Source organism: Amphiura filiformis, chromosome 15 (assembly GCF_039555335.1).
Source record: "Amphiura filiformis chromosome 15, Afil_fr2py, whole genome shotgun sequence".
Lineage (NCBI taxonomy): Eukaryota > Metazoa > Echinodermata > Ophiuroidea > Amphilepidida > Amphiuridae > Amphiura > Amphiura filiformis.
In genome coordinates, this window is record NC_092642.1 from 4080170 (window position 1) to 4105804 (window position 25635).

At 36.5% G+C, this 25635-nt stretch overlaps 1 protein-coding gene across 1 annotated transcript in view; it reads left to right on the top strand.

Annotated features, from left to right (window-relative positions):
- Positions 1-25635, top strand: part of LOC140171161 (glycine receptor subunit alpha-2-like) — a 229519-nt gene that overhangs the window by 195674 nt on the left and 8210 nt on the right. The window contains exons 5-7 of the mRNA XM_072194352.1: positions 13762-13844; positions 16521-16670; positions 20718-20944. Coding sequence (XP_072050453.1) covers positions 13762-13844; positions 16521-16670; positions 20718-20944 — 460 coding nt within the window. The remainder of the gene's footprint in view (positions 1-13761; positions 13845-16520; positions 16671-20717; positions 20945-25635) is intronic.

Below are 25635 nucleotides of genomic sequence, written 5' to 3' on the forward strand. Positions count from 1 at the left end.
GGGCAAGGAATCAAATTACTATACTGGAATTTCACTGACCCAAGACAAGCGTTTGTTATTTGTTATTTATGATAAGAAATAAGGTACTGCTAGGATGTACCTCGTTTCCTATCATATATACTGAACCGCTTGTCTTGAGTCACTGAAATATCAGTGTAGTAATTGGATTCCTTGTCCCAATAATATACATAACTTTTATTACCAGTGTGTTATTATTTTTTGAGAAAAATGCAAAAATAGTCACAAATTTAGCACATGGGTGTAGTACCCCCTTAAAGGACACATTGTAATACTTGTCTTTCTAGTAATACATTGACGGTATTGTTAGAATCAAACACTTTTACTAATTAATGTAATTAATTAATTAAAGTCATCAGTGGAAGTCGCCACGATTCGATACTTGGGCTGTAGTGACGTCACATTGCACACATTGGGGGGGCGCTTAGGTCGTGTGGTAAGCGATATTGGCAACACGGATAGCAGCGCGAAACGGACAAGAAAATCGAAAACAACGTACATGTCGTGCAACCATGACTGTTTCAAAACAGCCCGCCAAAGTCATGCAGGTAACTCCGGGGTCGTGCATTGAATTGTTTTGGATGAGGAATGCTACGGGAACCAGCTCATTTTGTTAGAAGTCACACGTAAGTGAAGTGGATAACTTCCATAGGAAAACTAGCATTGCCCACTCGGCTGTATCGATATTCGGCTGTAAGAAATGATCGAATATGGCCGCCCCCGATACCGGGAAATTTAAATATATTTTATTTTTATTTCTTTATAACGGAGAGGGTTTTTTGTGCTTTAAACGAACCAGGTATGTTTATTAATTCATAAACAATGATAATAGGGCAAAACATAACATGATCGACTGAGCCCTTTTAGTAGCCGATTAATGTATTCAAAGCCTTGTTTCTATGTTATCATTGCCAGGCGGTTTCGGTTTGTGTGGAGTGAAGGCAACCGGAAAGTACATGAAGTGTAGCCAGTTAAACTGTCGCAGAATGTATAAAGTTGAATTTAAAAAGTTTACTACCTGCCTGTTATTAAAATCAGATATTTCATTTCGTGAAATGTCATAATGAATATTCAAGTTCTATCTAATCAATATTTAAAGTTCCACCCGGAGGGTAAGAGATTCGTCTAATCAATTATGATCATCCATGACCTGGGTGATTCCTCTTAGGATAAAAACGCCGAACATTATGTGGAAATGTAACATATCGATAGAATGTTAATAATAAATAAAATTAAAGTAGCTTTAACTAATTGCAATATAATGTCAATTAATTTTAAAACAGCATTAGTAAAATCATGAAATACTCACAAGATACCTTGCGGCGAAATGAAATTATGTAAAGGTATTAATTTATACTAGTTGGCGTCTGATTTAAGTTGCCGTTCATTAATTGTAGCTATATTAATGCAATGCTCTTATGAATTGTTTGTAGTTAAGTGATTTATGTAATATTTAAATTGTAGTTTTTCTATGTACTTGAAGTTCTTATTTTGAGTGTTCAATTGATTTATCCAGTACAATGACATTTTCGCACTTACCATGTACTCGTATAGTCGGCAAAGGCTCTATTAACATGATTGATACCCATCCATTTTGATGTTTATTTGGAACCAGAAAATTAGTTATCAGGTACTACGATGCACAATTAAAGACAATACAAAAATTCTCATAGAAGTGAGATAAAGTGAAATATGGAAATCCCCTCACGTGAAAAGGTTTGATCAATAGTAGGCTTATAATAAGAAAAATACGTTACTGCAATTTTCAATATAGTAGAAAAATCTTGTAAATGGAAGTCGTTTACATTCTGTCATCATCCAATAGGATTTTATCTGTTCCTGTGTAACTAATGCATGCTCTATTCTTGGTTATCGAAATTGCGAGAAACGTTTGATAAACTTCTTCTTCCTATGGTAATGGAAATCTCCAACTTCATCTTCATCAACTTGCATCGATGTGAATCGTAGCGTAAGTAAAACTGATATCAGAAATTGTGTTACACTTAATATTCTGTTGGCACACTCCATCATGTTTGAATTGGTGTTTTTAGTTGGTATAAAACGTTCAGATTGCTGAAATATTATATACAAGTATAAAGTAAAGCGTACATTAGCCTATGCTTTGAAACATGTTATATCCAGAGGCAATCGCTAGTATCGCATACTCCTCTTAACAATCACATTCTCATTAACAATACTGTTCTTTACAAAAGTACATTAAATTTTGAAAGTTTATGTCTTTCCTTTTTTCTTTTCCTTTTCAATGTATAGTGCTAATGAACCCCGTCCGTGTACAATATGAGACAACCTTGATCATTTGTGAAAATGCTTCAGAACATTTTAGTCTAACATGATTTTATCTCACAAAGAATACTGAAACATATTTTATATAAAAAATCTCTTACAATCCCTGTAAGGCAGTTCAAGGCGAGTGCTCTCCGTCTTAGTCTTTCACCATGTATACGGTGCAACCTCATCTCTTAACTAGAGTACTAACATTAAGCACTGTACACCAGTCTTTAAAGTGCTAATATTGAGCACGTAAGTGCATAGCACTTTAGTACAGTGATAGCGCCCTCTAATTCACTTTAATACGTATTTTCAAGGTCATTACATTAAGGTTACTTACGGTTTAACAGCAAGGTTACTCATTGCTTTCATGCCCTGCGGAGCCCTTGTATTGGGGTCCCACTTGGAGTGTTTAAGCCCAGTATCAACAAAAAACATCAAGGCCGCAGGGCCGGCAGGACCGAAGCCGGTGACACCCATACGACAACTAAACACTCAAGTGGAACCCAATATAAGGGCCTCGCAGGGCAAGAAAGCAAGACCTTAAGGATCATGTTATAACCAGCCCGTCACACATACTTATACTTAGAGTCAGCCCGTCACCCATTTCATAATTTTAACTTTTTTACTCTTTTCCCCATAATTTCCTTCATTCTTCAGGCCCTGACCTCTATCGGGGGCTAATTTATAGTTTAAGCTTGGAGCAACATTATTTCTTTGTAAGCCTGCGGCGCAACCTTAAACAATATTGTCTTTGAGCAATATTGTCTTTGAGCTAACGTCCTGTAGCCACCCCAGCCATCCCCATACCTCCGAGCTAACACCCCGTAGCCAGCCCAGCCATTCCCGTACCTCATTTCGATTTTTAACATACTAATAGTCTGCTTTTTATATTATTTGGTGTCGCATATAACCTCACATATTTATTCACTACGTTGAAAATACGTACTAAAGTTAATTTTGACAAACAGAGGGCGCTATCGCTGTACTAAAGTACTATTCACTTATGTGCTCAATATTAGCGCTTTAAGACTATTTGTACAGTGCTTAGTATTAGCACTGTTGTGAAGAGACTGGGTTGATACATTACAAGGGTTCCCAACCGACAAAATTTCTTGAAAGTCAAATCACTCTCTTCACGGACCGTAATAGAATAACCAACGCAGCCAGCTCGCTGAGTCTCGTATTGGTAGTCTGAGACAATTAGCAATAAATGCCTTGCCTAGGGGAATTTCAAGGTAGCGCAATTATGCCACCAAAATGAAAATTGATAATGCGTTGGCTCGAACTCGTACCGTTGCTTATGAGAGAAGCGACTTGAGTAGATGATAACAAACGCCTGTATTTGGCTATATGTGAAACTCTTATGCTATTCCAATACCTTACTTTCATACATCATTTTCCCATTCTGTTCTTGTTTGCAATATACCATTATGTTGAAATTAATACTCATTACATTCCCCGTAATGTTGCAAAACAAGAGCATTAATGTTAAAAGGCACCTGCTCTGAAATGCTTGCAGCAAACAATTTATCCATCAATTCATCAACATGAATAGTTGGACCTGAGATTACATCGTTCGCAAATGGTATTCAAGCTCTATGTCTCAAAAGACTACTACGTTTTAAAGATGAATAAGTCCAAAGAAGATATAATTTGGCAAAAGATAAAATTCTTTTGATATTAAATGCATTACTGGAAACAGCAGATTCATTATATCAGAATTTGCGTGTTTTATCGGAATCTAACATTGTTATAAGGGAAATAAGTACATTTTGTTGGAATCGGAGTTGTATCTGCTTTGGCTATTTGTGGTGACAGTGTATGCAGAGATGGCTATGGCGTGATTGGAATACTGGTACAAGGTGTATTACCATTGCGCCAATCCAGGCTGAACCTATATCCCATTGGATCAAATCGTCGATCACATTCCTCTTAGATCATCTAACATGGAAATAACTTAATTTATTTATACACCATGAATGTTGATTCACCTAATGTCTTGATATCTTACGGATGAAGGCCCTGAATAAGACGTATAAGCAAGCATGTTGTGCTATAATTCATACACCACACATTTATCCACGCATGTAATTGTAGACGCTAGTTTTTATTAGAACACTTAGAACTTTAATCAAAGAGAATCAGAGGTGATATGAATTTAACATCGTTAGAAATGGTATTCAGTTTCTCTTTCATAATAAAAAAAAAAGCGAATTTAATTTTCACAATAAAAAAAAGGTTTAAAGTAGACGATACACGATACACAAGTGGTGGTTAACATAACATAACATAACATAACATAACAGTATTACCCATTTTACTCTTTAAATTATTCACATTGGAACATATGTTTAAGATGGCAAGGATTGTCAAAATTAACAATACTTGTTTTGCCACTGGATTGGATCAATTGGTGAGAGAGAGCTTGGTGTTAGGTGTTGCTCCTATCCATGAATAACTTACCATTTCGTATCAGTTCACCAATCACAGCCTTTTTATATCATCTCTGAAGGAATACTGGATTGAAATGTTTCTTACCCATTCTGTCACACTATTAACGGCTGAAGTGAGAATGCTACGTATGTGAGAGGTGTTAGTATGTTCTGCTATTCATGACTGTGCAGTGTATAACTTCACAGTTCTGCTCATTTTATATGGACAATTGCCTTTAGCCATTGCGATAACATGAATAATGTTGTAACCAACAATACTCACTCGAACCAGCTTAACTCTCCGGTACGTACGAAATAAGCTTTGAGTTGGTTCCTGCATCACTGTAATACTTTGCCAATGTTGCCAACGTTGTATAAACTATTGTTAAGGGTACTGCAATTCATTGTGGTTAAAGTATAATGAATTGTTTTGCCAACCCATCTATGCCATTTTGATTGACATCAAGACACATAATTGAAGTTCCCTTAACATTGTTCTTAGTGAAAATATTCAGGAGTAAACTAACATGAAAATGTATTTAGTACTGTAGATCTTTCATCAGGCACATGAGAGCAGATCTGAGTTATATAAATGCGCATTAATATGACATTTCCGTGGTCTGCATTGTGTCTACACTGGAGACTTGCGAATCTACACTAGTGATAATAAAAGCGTAGACAGTTTACCGCTTCCAAAGAGTTTATGGAATGATCTCTTGTACCGATCCTGGGTCACATTGGAACATATGTTTAAGATGGCAAGGATTGTCAAAATTAACAATACTTGTTTTGCCACTGGATTGGATCAATTGGTGAGAGAGAGCTTGGTGTTAGGTGTTGCTCCTATCCATGAATAACTTACCATTTCGTATCAGTTCACCAATCACAGCCTTTTTATATCATCTCTGAAGGAATACTGGATTGAAATGTTTCTTACCCATTCTGTCACACTATTAACGGCTGAAGTGAGAATGCTACGTATGTGAGAGGTGTTAGTATGTTCTGCTATTCATGACTGTGCAGTGTATAACTTCACAGTTCTGCTCATTTTATATGGACAATTGCCTTTAGCCATTGCGATAACATGAATAATGTTGTAACCAACAATACTCACTCGAACCAGCTTAACTCTCCGGTACGTACGAAATAAGCTTTGAGTTGGTTCCTGCATCACTGAAATACTTTGCCAATGTTGCCAACGTTGTATAAACTATTGTTAAGGGTACTGCAATTCATTGTGGTTAAAGTATAATGAATTGTTTTGCCAACCCATCTATGCCATTTTGATTGACATCAAGACACATAATTGAAGTTCCCTTAACATTGTTCTTAGTGAAAATATTCAGGAGTAAACTAACATGAAAATGTATTTAGTACTGTAGATCTTTCATCAGGCACATGAGAGCAGATCTGAGTTATATAAATGCGCATTAATATGACATTTCCGTGGTCTGCATTGTGTCTACACTGGAGACTTGCGAATCTACACTAGTGATAATAAAAGCGTAGACAGTTTACCGCTTCCAAAGAGTTTATGGAATGATCTCTTGTACCGATCCTGGGTCATGCATATAATCACGACCGTGCTCTCACTGCCTTGTCGTTTGTGTAAGCGGCTTCCTAGCTAGATTTTCTCCGACCAATCAATGCAGCTCACAGGGAAGATTTGTAACAAAGTATGTGCGAGAGTTGTTAGTAAATGTTCGTGGTCAATAAAACAAGTAGGTATAATGTAGCGATGTGTGGGTAATATTTGTGCAGTGATGGAGAGGAAGGTAGATCTGCGTATTAGCAGATTTGGAGATAAATGAGGTGGAGACACGTGGAGACGCTTACGTCAACATCCGTGCCGTTTCTGCGTACAATTTGCGACGAATATCCAGTCCTAAAGCGGGTACGAACTTTTCCAATGTGGATTGCCTTAATACCTATATGGAAGTTATTTGACAGACGTTTTCATGTCGATGCTTTTAATAATGTTATTAATTAAAGGCTGCAGAGAAATGTAGCCTACTCCAAAACAGGCCTGTCAAAAGATGTCAAATTCTAATTTAACATTTATGTTTTAGCCCAAAAATGTCGTAGTCGTAGACACATAACTTGTCAATAAAGATCAGACATTAATACTTTATATAATGTAATTTGGAATACGGTATTAGGATGACTCAATTTAAGCCTCATCCGTTCGGTCTGGGTTCTTTGTATTTTTGACATGAGCTGCTCTGTGGAGGCCAAAGGAGGCATTTTTGAAAATTTAGTTACTCTATATTTTATTACCTTAAACAAATACTAGGCTATCATATACTAAATTGGTTACACCAAAAGGTCTAGCATACTTGTTTCTATTTTTTTATTCTATATTTTTGCCTTTATCTCAATTTCAAATTTGCCGCCTTTGGCCTCCGTGGACCAGATCATGTCATATTTAAAATTATGATGTCGAATGAATAGCGTGTCGTCTAATGTGAAAATGACAAAAATGCAGGCGTTTCAAATTGCAATATTGAAATGTCTATCCATAAATTCTCTGGTGGCAATACACTTTTATGTTAGTCCTTCTACGCCTGCGATTTAAATTTGTCATTTAAAGTTCATTACAATTGCTTCTGTTTTGCTGAACAATTTGTTTCTATAATGGTTTATATTTCATTATAAATATTCGCCTTTTATTCTCTATACATAGTGACATATTTTGTAGATTATACTTTCCAAATAATTAGGCAAAGCAAATAATCTATTATTCTGCATGAAGTGGATTCATTTTTATCAAATGCATCATTTAGGGATGTTAATGGTGCAAAATAATGATCACGTCCAATGCAGCATGTACGAATTTCTTTAGAACAAGGATAAGGAAGTAACGTGATTTGCTTAGGAATTTTATTACGGTTGTGTCAAAGTCATTTTATTTACGACGATTATCAAGATAATTATATGTAACTGATGAAGTGTTAATATGTTTTGTTCGATCTGATGTGTCATGTTTCATGCATAGTTCTCTCGATTGAATACTTCAGTCTCTATACATACGAGTGACAAACTATTGGCCAATGAGTTTGCTTGTACAATAACACGCGTAAAGAAACAATGACGCCATCATACAGTGGGCATTATCCAGTAGGCAATCATACAGTGGGCATTATCCAGTAGGCAATCATACAGTGGGCATTATCCAGTAGGCAATCATACAGTGGGCATTATCCAGTAGGCAATCATACAGTGGGCATTATCCAGTAGGCAATCATACAGTGGGCATTATCCAGTAGGCAATCATACAGTGGGCATTATCCAGTAGGCAATCATACAGTGGGCATTATCCAGTAGGCAACCATACAGTGGGCATTATCCAGTAGGCAATCATACAGTGGGCATTATCCAGTAGGCAATCATACAGTGGGCATTATCCAGTAGGCAATCATACAGTGGGCATTATCCAGTAGGCAATCATACAGTGGGCATTATCCAGTAGGCAATCATACAGTGGGCATTATCCAGTAGGCAATCATACAGTGGGCATTATCCAGTAGGCAATCATACAGTGGGCATTATCCAGTAGGCCATCATACAGTGGGCATTATCCAGTAGGCAATCATACAGTGGGCATTATCCAGTAGGCAATCATACAGTGGGCAATCATACAGTGGGCATTATCCAGTAGGCAATCATACAGTGGGCATTATCCAGTAGGCAATCATACAGTGGGCATTATCCAGTAGGCCATCATACAGTGGGCATTATCCAGTAGGCAATCATACAGTGGGCATTATCCAGTAGGCAATCATACAGTGGGCATTATCCAGTAGGCCATCATACAGTGGGCATTATCCAGTAGGCAATCATACAGTGGGCATTATCCAGTAGCCATGAAACCAGCTGTCAGATACTCTTAAAATGAATGGACACATTTTGAAGTTCTGGTTTTTAATCTATTGTATTGTATTGTGTTGGATTGTATTGTATTATATTGTATTGTATTGTATTGTATTGTATTGTATTGTATTGTATTGTATTGTATTGTATTGTATTGTATTGCAATACCCTTAAAAACCCAAGACGTAAGTAGCTGCATACATGATACATTTGCGACGAATCCTAATATTTATAGATAAATCCTGTGATGCCGAGATCTAACTGGACAATCAGATTTGCTGATGCACGCATTCAAGATCTAGTTGCTATTTACATTACCTCATTAGTTAGGCTGCAAAGTGTATTTTGTTTTAGGGCTGTAATTGTGCAAATGATCACGTAAATGAACACGTACTTTATAGCATCAACACCTTATTTATCATTATGGTTACTCCTTCATGTAATATTACACGAAATTAGGGTTTATTTAGAACATCGGACAGGGAAATAACGCGATTTGTGTATGAGTGTTATAACGGTATCAAGATAATACTGATAATACTTTAGTATTCTGTTGGAACTGATGTGCTATGTTTCATTCATCATAGCTCTCCTGATTGGATACTTCAGTCTCTATTTACAATTGACAGACTACAGTAAGCAAAAGAATTAAGGTAGCAGTTGTATTCACCTCTGTATATTCTAAATAAACAGTAGTAGTAGCCAATACCTGTACTCGTTATCTCTGATTTAACACCTAATTTTGTTGAAATTGGTTGAGAATTAAAGAAATGGTGATCCAAAACCTAATGAAGATACGAAATAAAAAGTTGCACTTTTGTGTTCTAATCAATGAAATCACGACGCTAGTTTGTCGTGCTAATCAATGAAAGCACGGTTCTCTTGTTCGCGAACGCTTTGTATACAAATCAATAGCATAAATAGGGCATGCAATGTGGCAAACTGCAACTTTTAAATTCGCATCTTCCTTGTTGTTTTGGATCGTTGTGTCTTTATTTCTTGAACAATGTCACCGAATGAGATATTAAATTCGAGCTAAAAGCTGTTGGTTCCAATAATTGGCTGTTGGTTCCAATTATGACATATCTGCCTTTGTTTAGGATATACAGGGGGTGAACGTAACTGGTACCTTCATTATTTGGCTTACTGTATGTTGGCCAATAAGTTCGCTCGTGCTTTAAGGGTATACTAGGTATTGTTGGTCGAAGCAGCCAAAAAATCGATTTTCATTATCTGAATCAATATATTATTGAAAAATTGCAAAAGTTCATTCTACAAATCATATACTTTGAAAACGTATTTGTATTCTTCTACACGCTTGCTATGAATTGAGCAATGCAATTTTTGCTAAAGCTCACTACCATTCGCAAGATGCTGTGAACTATTTGTTTTTGGCTGCTTCGACCAACAATACATCGTATACCCTTAAGACGTGTGAAAAAAAACAAGGTTATCCCGCTAACTACAAAGCCATCTTTGTGACGATTATTGCAGTCAGTCAGTATAAATATTTAGAAACGTTTTCAAATTCAGATTTTTAGTCTACTGTAATGCACTTTGATGAACTAAAATATAACAATAATAATAATTTAATCAGACAATCAAATTCACTAATACACGCATTCAAGATGTAGTCGCTGTATTGAAATTGTTTTCACTTTAAAGACGCTGTGCTAGTGTACATTGCTCTTTTGTGCAAGCCTGAGACGTCTAAGCGCAGGTGTCGTAGTCTCAGACACATTAATTTGTCAATATTGATAAGTCAGTAGCCGACATAATGCGAGTAAAAGAATATGGAATCAGGGATTTTAAAGGAGGATAGCTTAATTTTAAACCTCATTCAATTCAGTTTATTAAGGATTATGATGTCAAATGAAGTGAAATAGTGTGTCGTCTAATATGAATCTGACAATAATGCAGGTGTTGCAGTATCTCAATGTCTAAGCGGTTTTCAAGACGACATCCATCAATTTTATGGATGCAATACCAATTTATGTTAGAGTTTATTCACTTGGGATTCAATTTTGTCATTTGAAAGTTGTTACAATTGTCTCTGATTTCCTGGTTTATATAATTGTAAGTATTTCATTCATTGAAGCTAGAAATGAAATTCTTAAACACTTGAGAACGTTCCTGCAATCTTATTGGTTCTTACCCAGCTTTACCCGTGTGATATGACACGATATCACACGGGTCAGCGCGTATGCGTCGACGCGATACGCGTACTCGCTATTTGGACCAATCGGAGGCGCACAGCAACAACGGGACTGATCGATTTTAAGCCCTAGGTAATTCCTTGCAAAATGTAGGATTTAATTTGATTAAAACTTGTATAATATTTTCATTTGAATTGAAGTGTTTAAGAATGAGAATAAAGGTATTGTTTTAGCCGCTGTCCTGCATCTATCGTCTCATATAACACGGGCGATCATTATTTTTGGCGTAAAACAACTCGGCTTCGCCTCGTTGTTTTACTTAAAATAATGATGTCGCCCGTGTTATATGAGACGATAGATGCACTCCAGTGGCTAAAAACAATACCTTTATTCTCTAATTATTCAACTTATTCAATTATCTAAATTTGACACACACGTTTCTGGATCGTACTTTCCAACTCATTAGGAAATGTAAATAGTTTTGGATTCTGCATGACGAGTACAGAATTCACTAACTGTGTCTAGTTCCAAGGATTTTAATCGTGCAAATGGTCACGTCCTTTACAGTATCAACCTGGGAGAAATTAACACATTCTTTACAACATCTGACGAGGAAACAACGTGATTTGCCTTTGAATATCACCGAGGTTATTTCACCGTTCGTTCTGTCATTGTATTGACATGACTGTATCAAGATACTACTGCGTAACTGATGAGGTGTTAATATGTTCTGTTGGAGCTGATGTGCCATGTTTCATGCATAGCTCTCCTGATTGAATACTTCAGTGGCCTTTTACCAGTGTTTTACTAGTGACAGACTATTCGCTGTTGAAGTGACGTAATAATCGGATTAACTACCATAGCAATAGGGTAAAACAATTTTTGAATGTATCGCGCTGTACTACAAGCAGATAGTACTCATCACCTGTGTATGTCTGCAATCATAGATTGAATACAATACCGCTCCATTCAAATATACTAATCTTACAGGTGCGAATGATCAACTTGATATGGTTCAATGCAGAGGTACCGCGTGAACTTACTGAAGAGCGATCTATTCAAAAATGTTTTACCCTATTGTTATGGTAGTTAATCCGATTATTACATAACTTCGACGACGAATTCCCTGTCGAAGGGACGTAATTAATCGGATTAACTACCATACCAATGGATGAATACAATTTTGAATAGATCGCCCTGCACTACATGGATCACGCGGTACCAGTGCATTGAACCATAGATGTCAAAAAATGCTAATCACTCGCACCTGTAAGATCTTTGTATTCACAAGAGCAATCTGCTCGTAGTGCAGAGCGATCTATTCAAAAATTGTATTAATCTATTGCTATTGTAGTAAATCCGATTATTACGTCACTTCGTCAGCGAATTGGCCAATAATATTGCTCATACCTTGAGAGACTAAGACTGCCCATCGGATGATGGTCATTGGTCATCCTCATGTAGCTACGAAGCCTGCTTTTGTAATGGTTCTGACAGTCAGTCGCTCTTAATTTGGAAACATTTTCTTTTCATGTGTTTAATTACATATAAAGGAATAGATAAAAGGCATAGATAAAAAGGAAATGAATGATCCTCAAATTGAATACTAAAATTAAATATTAGGATTGGGGGTCGTGGTGTGAAAGCTTACACAGAATAGAGATATTTGGCTCGCATCGGCCTGATTACTAATGATTTGACTCAACTCATAATTCTAATACTGTTGTCATGTGGCTTTAAAGATTTAAAGGAAGTACTTGACATGTTCTATCTACTACTAAAAGATGTAGAAATACAAATACAGGTAGATAAACACACTGGTGATAACATCATCACAAACATAGGAGCTCCACAGGGAGATTGTGCTAGTGCAATACTTTTCGCTTTTTTATCTAGCTAAATCCCTACAAGCTGAGAGAGATGCACATGAAACTGAACATAATTATGCCATACTAAAAGAAGTCTCCTATGATACTCTACCATCACATATACAGGATCACTCCTATTTCAAATCCAGCCCAGATCAAACATTTCAAATTGATCAACAATATGCAGATGATATAAGCTGGATAACAACAGACACTGGACGAATCACCAAAATAAGAAAAACAGTACCACCAAAACTAAAAAAGAGAAATCTAACAATAAATCAAGATAAAACAGAACTATACAAAGTACACAAAGATGGTCCATCAGACTGGAAAAAATGTAAATACCTAGGAACATTACTAGATACTAACGAAGATATAAAAAGGGGAAAATGTCTAGCAATAGCATCATATAATCAACTCAAACATTTCCTGCAAAGCAAAAGAGCAAACATTACAACAAAAATGAGAATTTTAATGCGTATGTAGGATCCATTTTTCTATACAATAGTGAATTATGGACATTGACAACAAAACTTGAACACAAAATAGATGTATTTCAAAGAACTCTACTTAGAAGAACAATATCCATCACAAAACTAGACAAAATGACAAATGCTGATCTATATACAAACACAAATGCTGAACCATGGAGCAAAACCATCAAAAGAAGAAGACTAAACTGGGTGGGTCATCTATACAGACTCCCAGAAGAAACTCCAGCACGTCAAGCCCTAACTGAATTTCAAAGAAAAACTAAGCGTCCTGTCGGACGCCCAAAACCAACGTGGGTGGCGCAAATGCAGAAAGAAGTAGATGAACAAACTCTTACACAGACCAATGACAGAATAGCCTGGAGAGCAGTAGTAGCGTGCGCAATGGCAACATAGCCGGAAAGCGTCTACGATGATACGATGATGTCATGTGGCTTATGATACCGAGATCCTTAAGTTCTACATTACATTTATAATGCTTACTTTAAATTTGAGTAACATAATCCCCAAACCGGTATTGCTCCCAACCATAATACACAGGCTACTCATACATAAAAATTAAAACACATTAATTTATTTCATAACAACACGTGATTAAATATTTCTCCTATTTGGTTTTATTACCTTGCAGACTGACGCTGACACAAGCTTGCCCGATGGATTTTAAGACATTTCCTTTTGATGTGCAAAAATGTAATCTGGAAATAGGAAGCTGTAAGTACCGTATTTAAATTAACATACTATTTTTAAACAATAAAAAATTTAAGTCTGTTAATCCAGGACTCCTTCGAGGATTTGACTTTTCCCTGAAATGAGGTAATATTAGAATACAAAATTGTACCAAGTTAGGAAATTGCCTGTCAGAAAAGATTAATCACACTCACTTCATTTAGTAGTCATTTTTTTTCTCTTAAAATTAATTTGATGGACCCATCTGAGTAAATATGAGTGACTACTGATATGAGCACTTTCGTCAGGTTTAATTTTAGTGATTGGGGGTGGGGCTGAGTGTGGTGTGTGACTGTGTGGAGGGGGTGGGGTGCTTGTGTCTTGCTTTACTTTCGAGGACTCCAACATAGCAGCACACCGATACACCATATTTAAAAGTGCGCGCTGTACGAGATTTCTTCTTATTTATTTGCCTGTTTCCTCGATCGCGTTTTTTCCTTCTGATAAGCAAAGTGTAGAAAAGTATTTTTAAAATGGCGAAAACCTTCAAACATATATTAAGAACTACCTTGATGTATGTATTGGTGATGTATTTCTTCTAATCACCTGGCGATATAAATCTGTGTATTGGTTGTACCAATTAGTCGTAAAACAGTTTGAGGTACAGTCGGATTTTGTGTACGTGTACGCGGCACTTGTACATGTGATGTTAATTTGCCTCTCTAACCTCTATGTAACCAATCAGCATGCTCGAATGACGTACACATGCGACAATTATATTTCCTATATTGTTGCAAAATTGTGGTATAGCTGCAAACATACCATTCTATTGCTGATTATTATTTGTAATTTCCAAAAGAATAGAATACATAGCATGTTACCATAACAAATGTGGTGCAGTTTATCGAGTCATTTCGCATCGTATGCATTGTTGAATAAGGTATTCGCTCTAAACACGAATAAAGTGATATCTTTGAATATGGTGGAAAACTGATATGTCTTTATTACTCCTTCACCTGACCTCTTCTCACGTTTTTACCTCATGGCGATTCAAAATTGAATTCAAGTAGCACGTTTCATTAATTGACATTTTCATTCAATATTGACCAGCCTGACCTTTTATGGCTGCAAATGTTCAACAACCATGTATTTTATGGGTAGGGGAATGTTTTGCATACAAAAACAAATCCATAAATGGATAACTACCGCAGGCGGGCGAGCCAAATGGACGTGCTGAGTGTTTTACATTGTACTTAATTCTATCCTGCGGTAGAGTTTTTAAAGGTGTTTTAAAGATTCTTATTCAAACTGAGTTATTCATTGCCATGCTCATCCATGTTCTTACAAGAAGGCACAGGGTAAGCATCGCCCTTTGCAGTCATTACAATGTTGTCAATAAAGAGAGGTGCACGGTGGCCTAGCGAACACGGGTTCCGCCCCATAATCGGAAGGTTGCGGGTTCGAGCCCCGGCGATGCCATCGTGTTGTGCCCTTGAGCAAGGCACTTTCTCTCGATCACTCATTTGCACCCAGATGTATAAATGGGTAACGGTATTCTTAAATGCTTGGAAGGTATCCAGACTCGCTGCGGAACAGGTGTGACGATCCCCCTACAGCAACATTACGGTGGAGTCTAGCCTAATCGCTAACGAATGAGAGATGGGCACTTCGTCCTGTAACTGCAGGTTCGACTCCTAATGAATTAAAATTTGTCTAACTTGACGAGTGACATACTTAATGTATTGTAAGGGTTAGTTACTACATTAGTAACAATTCGAAAAGTGCACAAAAATTACATGTGTGGGAAATAGTGTAGTGTGGAATTGACGGATCGCTGAATGTTCCTTTAATATAATTAATATAATTATAATATAATATAATTACAAATAAAGTTTTCCATAAGTTTAAGTTAAATTCCTTAAATTCTATCGTAAAGTTAATATCTTTATGTCATTGCTTTTGTGCTTCAACAGTTCTACAATTATAATTGCCTTTGTAAATACATGTATTAAGTTAACAGAGGTTTCTTCCACACCGCCATCAAAATGCAAGTATTACAAACATGATAAAAGATTTCCAATAGCCAACCTTGCATAACAGCAGATCACAGACCAGACTATTCATGCTATACCAGATCCGCTTCGGCCTCGTTCACATCGTTCACATCAACTGGGGAAATACCTAGTGCAATCCACATCATGCACCCGAGGTCATAACACAAGTCTTCCTGTCGTCCTTCTTACCGAGTACTTCTAAAGACTGGAAATCCCTGCAACTGGAGCCAGCACAGCTGCCATCCCTCAATGCCTTCAAAGCAGCATTCACGGGTAGCCTCACCAAGACAGCACGCAACCAAGCTTTTTAACTGCACCTGTATATAACTGAACCTGTGATTAAAGACTGCGTCTATGAAGGTGTACGGATTTCCGTCTTTCCGACAAAATTATTTGATTGATGTTCAACTAACAGTTTGCGAAATTCTTTTTTTTTTTCAGCAAAGTTGCAATACTGAAAATTAAAATATTTGATATCTTGAGCAGATTGAGTAACAAAAAGTAATTAGTGTTACAACTAAGACTTTCTTGTTGATTTTGACAATACCACTTGTTTTACTTTTGCTTGTATCAATATTTTAATCCAAATACCGTTTTTTTATTAAGTTCCCAGTGTTTTGATTACTCATTGTTCTTATTATAGTTACTTTCACATATTCTATTTCAGTGGGACATTTCAGTAATGAATTACAAATACAATGGGGCAAAGCAAAACACACGCCGGTAGAAGTTCATCACGTAGAAGATTTATCACACTTTTGGTTGGAAGTGGCGAATTTAACTTCTTTTAACAGCTCCAACTGGGGTCAAATGCACCGTAAGTTCTTGAAGTATTGTCCTTTTATGCTATTATTTTTTTAATTAAAACTGGAGTTGAAATGTGCAACTCATATTGCAATATGTTGCGCCCAATGCCATCAACCTCCACTCTTGGACTTGTCCTTTCATCAGTAGCGTAGCCAGCGGGGGGGCAGGGGGGGCAGAGTGCCCCCCTGACAAAAAAATGAAAGAAAAAGTGCCCCTCTGACAAAAATGAAAGAGAAAATCTGGAGGGCAAAAGGAAAAAGGGGCAAGGAGCCCCTTTTCTAGCAAAATTCAGGGCCAAAATAGTGTAAAATACAAAAAATTCCGCGCTACGCGCGCACATTGTAACAATAAAGCCTTTTTTTAGTCGGATAATGGGCGAAAATAGCGTAAAATACCATTTTTTTCGCGCTACGCGCGCACATCATCCCAATAAGGCCTTTTTCGGGAAGCTCGAAGACATACAGTCTCTATGTATTGTATGATGCAACTGCAATTTTTTCGTCTGTGCCCCCATAATTTTATTTTGCCCCCCCCTGATCAAGAAAGCTGGCTACGCCCCTGCCTTTCATGCTTACAGTTTGTCTAATATGATGTATCAAGTGTCATCATCTGCTTACACTGTCCGTCATCATGAACACATTTATGTATATAATGACTGTTTTGAATGTAACAGCCATCATCTCGTTAATAACGTATGCATACTGTGTTTCACAACGTGTTTTTTAACAAGGCAACCCCGGAATTGGAAAAACTATACTTGTGTTTTCTTTGAGCATCAGCTGTTGTTTTCCCAAGAGGGTGATAATAATAGTCAGGTGAATAAAATTGTTGTGAGCAGAAACTTAAGTAGCCCTATGAGTCTCCGTGTTACTTAAAGGCTCATTCAGTGATCGCAATAAAAGTGTAAAAAATTAGAATTTTTTATAAATAAAAATATATATAAATAAAAATAAAACAAAATTGAAGCCCCGTTCAAAAACGTTGCTAATTTCTCTCCTTAAGGGATGGGTTTATATGTGTGTAAATGGAGGAGAAATGGGAGGATTTTGGCATGTTTGCTGTGATTGTTTGCCTAGCAATATTGATCACAAGTACACAATTGATGGTGCATATCAAGGACCAAACTCTATAGTTTTATATTTGAGCACGATCACTTCTGTAAGGTCATGGGAAATTATGTAAATCGGCTTTTATATTTGATGTTGCATATCGGCTCACGCACTTTTTTTTTGTACCCAGTATTTCACAAAGTCCCTGTACTCTGATGACCCTATGACCTTTTGCTGGTATGTTGAGCACTTTAAACAATTAATTTTAGTACTTACCTCCTACTTTAGGAACATGCATATGCCTTAATGTATGTCGACCATGTCAACAACCCAGTGTAGTTTTACATGGTTGGAAAAGTCTATTTCCTTTCGCTATTTTGCCAATCATAATTCATAAATTGTCCAACTTTTTGACAAAAAGAGTTTTGCAACTATTCCGCCAGCAAGGAAACACAAATTTATGTGTATCCAGTGCGTCCTTTACGTTTAAATAGTTCAGTTTATTGTCAAGTTGTGCCTCTATACGCCATATTTACGGAATTGATGATACAAGCTGATACGGAATTTTGAACCCAAATTTCTTGAAATATACATTACCTTTTTAACTTCTCGCCACGAAATTGGATTCATAAGAAGGTCAAATACAAGCCTTCCATTATGGCTGGTATCATCATCTCGATTGGTGTCTTGAGTTAGTATTATTCCATATTTTGCTGGTAGAAGTTCAATGAAACCCTCCATAATTCACGACTTCTGTCACTTGTGTTATAAACTCGATGTGTTTACTATATTGTCGCTCGGGTCCGCGACTAATCGCAGGGACCGGTCTATCATTAGCTATTCTATACACTTTTCAATAGCCTTATTGTGACGTGTGGGAGTTTTAAAAGCCGAGCCATGAACAAAATATAATGCGAGCACCCGGGGGCATCAACTTTAGAGGTGACGGTATGTGCCTGTCAATATATGCCCCTCTTTTGAAGCCGACTATACCCGATGACCAGGCACCTTCAGTTTTCAAAATATTATACCCAATGACCCCTTTTTCATTTTGATTGTACACAATGACCCTTTTTTTTTTATAAAAAAACCCCCAACGTTTTGTACTGATATGCGCCTACTTCGCAACGCTTGTAGGCACATATACCCATCAATTCTATAGTTGAGTGCCCCGGGGCGAGCGCATACTGCGGGCCAATGAACAATGAGATAGTGGCTTTTCTGATATAGCTTTGAGGAACTGTTGAAGTATAAATCAGCCAACGAGTAGGTGTGTCCAAATTGCACATCTTGAATTGAGACCAAGACATGCTGTTATTTCAATTGTTATACCGTTCCGGTTGGTTTATTACCTACCATTGCCTACGAGATGCAGTTCTAAGGTGACAGAGGGACAGGTCTGCAATTCGATTCCACAACCATTCATACCTTTCATCTGTTTTATTGTATTATCGTGCGAATTGCTCCGTGGTACCTTACGGGTACCTGAATTTTATTTGAATGAAGATGACTATGTCATGCTCGACGTCATATTGCATAATTTCTATACAGTATATGCAATCAACCAACCAGAACAGGTATAACAATTGAAATAATAGGCAGTTCTAAGATAGGTTAAGAAGAATATAACGTCACAATTCTGTATTATTATTCAAGGTTGTAACGCGTGTCTATGCTGTCATGTAGGCCTACCTGGCAACAGACACGCCCCCGGTACAAACAGATGAAATTTGTAGAAAAGCGTGATTATGACAAAAACATTAAAAATGATACTTTGAGGTATTGTTTTTTTAATTTTTGTATGGCAGATCATACATACACATGTGCTGAGGTCAAAAAGGTAAAAATTTTGTTTTTGACCCCTGACTCACCTGTCATTCCAAACAACCCCTTAAGTAGAGAGATTGCAAATTTAATATTGCTTCATTTTTACTTTTCAAAATATAAATATATGACATTTACACTTTCCAATTTTCCCATTAACGCACTTAATAATCCACACACAAAATATCATTTCATGTTTACATTATAAGGGTAAAGAGGATGCATATTTATATGCTAGGTTTCTCATAACTTGTTGAATTCAATTCAAAATAAAGTAAATTCAAAATTTATATTTGCATCAAAGTACTTCAAAACGAAATATATACACATATGAAACATTTATTATTTTAAAGTAACCAATTTTTTAAGTACATTGTTGACGAACATGTGTCAAAATAGTTCATCAATATCTATTTAAAAGTCAGTTTCAAGTGTCGGGGAAAGAGGAAGTAAGCTTTCACACATTAAATTTTGAAAGGCTTCAAAATGGCTTGTCACAAAGAAAATAATGATGTTGGGTTTCTTACATACGTTTGAATAGGGGACCGTTTCAGTTTTAGAACGTCTTCATACTTGTTGCATACAGACAAACTATTCTATAGAATCATCAACTATAACGCCTTTTTTTACACAAAAAAATCTAAGCAATCCTGTTTTAAGTGACTAATTGAAAATTGAAAAGTAGGTGGTTGTGTACATTTTCAATGACATGAGCAGTTCTATTAATTATGGTATATCGCAAAGCATAATGCGATACTCCCTTCAGCTGCTGTGGATGTTACTATTGCGGTCAATTAGGGCACACATTATTTAGTCAGCGACCAATATAACTTGTATTTGTAATTTTTATTATTATGATTTAGGTCTATCTTTGTTTGAAATAAGATTAAAAACACATCAGTGGATCTCTAAGATAAATAAAGTCCTGTAAATATTATGGGCATTCTTGATTAAGGTGTGCAGAAATATCACTGAACAATAATACCCCTTGGTATGTTTTTTTGCTTTTCATGTAATGTAAGCAAATCTATTTTGATCAGTTTAATTAATACCTGTAGCGACGAACGATTAATTTCTAACAAATGAAGTGGTTTGTCTTTTCTCAAATCACTTCGATTCATCGCTAGTCTAATTTCGCCTTAATGTTAACATCCGGGGTTAACATATCTTTAATCGTCTTTCAGCTCTTCCATACATCCGAGTTACTTTTGTTCTCACCCGTCGCCTGGAGTTCCACCTCCTGTTCTATTTCTTCCCAACGGCTCTTCTAGTTCTTATTTCGTGGACTAATTTCTTCCTGGATGTACAAGCAGTACCAGCACGGGTAGCTCTGGGCATCACCACTATCCTTACCATGTTTACACAAATTATGACAACGAGAGGGTCACTTCCAAGGGTTTCATACGTTACGGTAAGATGCATTGTGTGTGTAACCATGGTAACTACAATTAAACAGGTGTTATTATGCATGTGTTAAGAGAGTATTCTAAGCTACAACCACTCATTAATGTTGAATACTAGTAAGTGAAATATTAAAAATATCAATTGAAGTTTACTGAAGAGAGACAAAGGATATGAGGAGATAAGCATGCCGAAAACACCGGGGGAATATCTTTTCTGTTACCTTAAGTTGCTGTTAATGCATGGCATTGACATTGGCGATGGAGGGTATATTGCATTTTCTCACCAAACCATAGACGACATGACGTCATGTCGTACTTTAAAGTACTGCTTAATATGTTTGAAAATAGGAGTAAAAGAGTAAAATATATAAGCATATTTATCAAATTACACATAAGCGAGCATTAAAGGAAGTCTCCGGCAATCACAACATTATGCCTTATATGTAAGAAAAATAGTTATCAAGCACGTGGTGTTATTTAAAACAAACTCATAGTGACCATAAAAACGAATAAAAACATCCGTGTCTCAGCACGCGATATTCAAAATTCCTGGGCGCCGAAATTGTCGAGTGCAATAACGTCTCAGTAATACAATGAAAGCTGACGACAATGGAGCACAAATAACCATTACGTCATTGCACTTTGAATTGAATTTTGAATATCGCGTGCTGAGACTTAGTGAGAGCCGATTGTTTTTATTCGTTGTTATGGTCAATATGATTTTGTTTTAAATAAAACTATGTGATTCATGCTTGATAATTATTTTTCTAACTTATAAGACATAATGTTATGATTGCCGCAGACATCCTTTAACTCAAGTTGATTTACAAACATGTTCCTTGAATTGGCCCTTCAAATGCCTATGATCACGACTATCCATCATTTGAATTATAACATCCATTTATTTTGCACGTAAATATTATTTTTCACGTCTTTAATTCAATCATTTTATAGCCGTGAGACAGATTGTCGCAATTTGTCATGCAAGGTGAGACAATTGTAGTTATAAGCGATTTAGTAGGTTATAGCAACATTCTTCCTGTCTCTGGGATGTTTTGATTTTTTATTGGATAGCAATCCAAGCGAAGAAAACTATCGGTGTGCAAATGATGGATTTCATGTTTTGATTCATTCAGGAGAAACATTTTTCACTATAAGCGACGACAACATGGAGCATTAGCTAGCATATGCCGGAGGGGATATTAGATGATTTTACACGGAATGTCTTGTAAGACACGTAAAAGCGTAAACACGAATGATAAACGAGGAAAGAGCAATTAGAGCATGATAGTAAACGTTAAAACAATTTTAGAATTGATTGACATATATATTTAACTATAAGAAGTAGTTATGCTTTACTAAATCACAACTATGCAAATGAAATCTCTGTCTCTAAATCAGTGAATCGTTGAACAAGATTCAAACGCCAACTTGATGTGCAATCAAAACGTCAAAATCAGCTTTACATTTTGGTATTCAAAGGGAATCTGTCATAAAATGCAAATATTTGTATGGCTCCAATTACTTAGTAGGTGTTTCTTTGACACATACTTTACTTTACTGGATACTTACATATTATGACACATGTATTATTGATAACGACATGTTGAGCTTGAAGTGCGATATTTGACTTCCTCAGAATCTCGAGTAAAACCTCGTACCATAATATCTGCATTGTGAAACTTTTTTCTTTATTTGGTTCTCAAACCGATTCGCTAAAGTAGAACCATTGTCCTTAGGGTAATTTTGACAGATAGTCAACTTATTGATGGATTTATTTCTTGTGGCTACAATAACCTAATGAGTTTCCTGTTGAACTCTCCGTTATGATCAATGCTAAATTAACGAAGATGGCAAGGGAACTGCCGAACGCTAATTGTGTCCGATGATACTTGATTGAATATTGGACTAATTGAAGAAGGTGAGCTGAAAAGGTCAGGTTCATTTATGCGTTACAATCTTGATATGTGCATTCTTAATAATAGGTTATAAATAAATAATAAGGCAACATCATTGGAATGATTCTTCATCAGGATTGTCTATATAAATTATTTCTAAAGTTCTCATAACAAATCCAGGTGCTCACAATTAGTAGTGACGTTTCACAACCTTACTGACTGGTTGCATCTTCTTGACTAAGCTGGGTTGGATAAGCTGATTGTATGCATGACTGAAAAAATTAAGCTGCACCCCAAACTGTTCATACCTTGCGCGTTGCCTCCTCATCCAGAGTGACTCTCTTTTCTATCTTAGGAACTTACCACTTTCCCGATGAAGTATTTTGTCCCCTCCCAGTCTATGATGTGGTTGTGTTCTCTACGACGTAGTCTGAAATGGTAGACTTGTGTTGTTCTGAAACCAATGATAAAAGAGCGGCTCTGGTGCATGTCCTTGACTGATTTTATGATGTTCTTTCATTCTTGTTCCAAACTGTCTTCCTGTTTCCTTAAGGGGGTACTACACCCCTCGATAAATTTGTGTCTATTTTTGCATATTTCTCAAAAACTAATAACACAGTGGTAACAAAATTTATGTATATTATTGGGGCAAGGAATCCAATTACTACACTGGAATTTCAGTGACCCAAGACAAGCGGTTCGTTATTTATGATAAGAAATAAGGTACCGATAGGATGTACCTCATTTCTTATCATAAATAACGAACCGCTTGTCTCGAGTCACTGAAATTTCAGTGTAGTAATTGGATTCCTTGCCCCAATAATATACATAACTTTTGTTACCAGTGTGTTATTATTTTTTGAGAAAATACAAAAATAGTCATAAATTTACCACAGGGTGTAGTACCCCTTTAACATATGTGTAGGTGCAGTTGCGACAGTTATGTTTCGCTCGTACTCCCATATGTTGGGGAAACAGGAAGACAGTTTGGAACATCAGAAAGAATCAAATACAATCAGCAAATGACATGCACCAGAGCGGCACGGTTATCATCGGTTTCAGAACAACAAAAGTCTGCCATTTCAGATCATGTCGCAGAACGCAGCCACCGGGACACAGCCACTGAATCATAGACTTGAAGGGGACAAAATTCTTCATCGAGAAAGTGATAAGTTCCCAAGATGGATAAGAGAGTCAATCTGGATCAGGAGGCGCAACGAGCAAGCTATGAACAATGTGGGTGCAACCACGAAAATTCAATGCAACACTACAGCTAAGACAGCAAGTGCTAGTACTGGATACAGCTCAGTCAAGAAGAAGCAACCAACCAGTATAAATGTTGCGAAACGTCACTACTAATTGTGAGTATCTGGATTTGATATGAAACTCTAGTAATAATTTAAAGGCAACATGTTTCATATTTCCAATGAAAATACGAGAAATTTCGTCCTTGATGAAAAGAAAACCAAACTTCACAGCATCCATATATCAAAATAATATCTGCACTATCCTTTAGGTAAATCAACTTTATACCCAATATAATCAATACTTTCCCTTTATTCACTCCACGATCTGTGTATTTATACAGGAACATATAGTTACAGGACTCTCACTACCAAAAGTTTCCTATACTACGGTCTGTATCTTATCAGGTTGTTCGTGTCATTGTCCTTTGCTTTGTCAATTTCCATTGCACCCAGGTAACCCATATTGAACCAAATACGCAAGTGGAATCTGTTATGTATGTTGGAAGTAATCAATCAAATTCCACTATCAGTCAATGTTATAATAAATGTTGATGAATGTTGTGGCTTCGTCATCAATAACTTCCCGCGCTGCCGTATCTATTCTATAATGTGACGTGACCAAATTGGCTTCCTCTCTGACCTATAATAACTCATACCCTTGTTGCTTCCCTGGCATTGTAAAGGATTTTCCCTTTACATGTGTTTGCTCTTCTCATCGATTGCACTGCGATCATAACTTCGATATCATCATTACATCTTGTAACGGATTGAAAAAGAATTGACTCGTAGAGAATATTCAGTGATAGTATCTCAACATAACCCTCTACGTAATGATATCAATTGGAATTCGACATTCATTAATTACATCAATTATGGCATAAGTATCATTTAATTGTCAATTTAAAAATAAGATGGTTAGATTACAAGAGAATCGGGATAGTACACTTGGTATTTAACGCCTTTATTATAGTGCATTATAACTGGCATAATGAGTTCTTAAGCTTCTGAGAAGAACTTCTAAAGCGCTTCACGCGAAGCGCTTGTCAAAATAAATTAAAAACTATTATCTCATTATGTTCATGAATATACCCAATTCCTGTCAACGTCCAGGAGCAACTCCTATCAGAATTAAAAGTTTCAGATTTGCGGAAGGGCAGACATTACTTGTTGGAGAAACAAAACCTTTTCCCTGTCATGTATTTTGAATAAAATCTGGTTGTGACTTGGGTGTCATACCAAAATACTTCATAATTATCTTATATAGATGGGGAATGATTATAATACCAATTTTTTGCGATAACCGATATTAGTCGGATATTTTAATTTTAAGAAAGAAAGAGGTTATGTGGCCCCGGACTGCTCCTTGTCCGTGGCCCCGAGGCTCTTGCTATACGCCCCTGTTTTCATATTTAACATTGGTACTAACCCATAGTAGTATATCCGTAAGCAAAACTCATATCATTTTGTTTGCAACATTGTGCTTTCCATATAACCATATTACTCCTAATTAAGCAAATCACCCTTGCACGTTGGTTTGATTCATAAGAAGAAAGT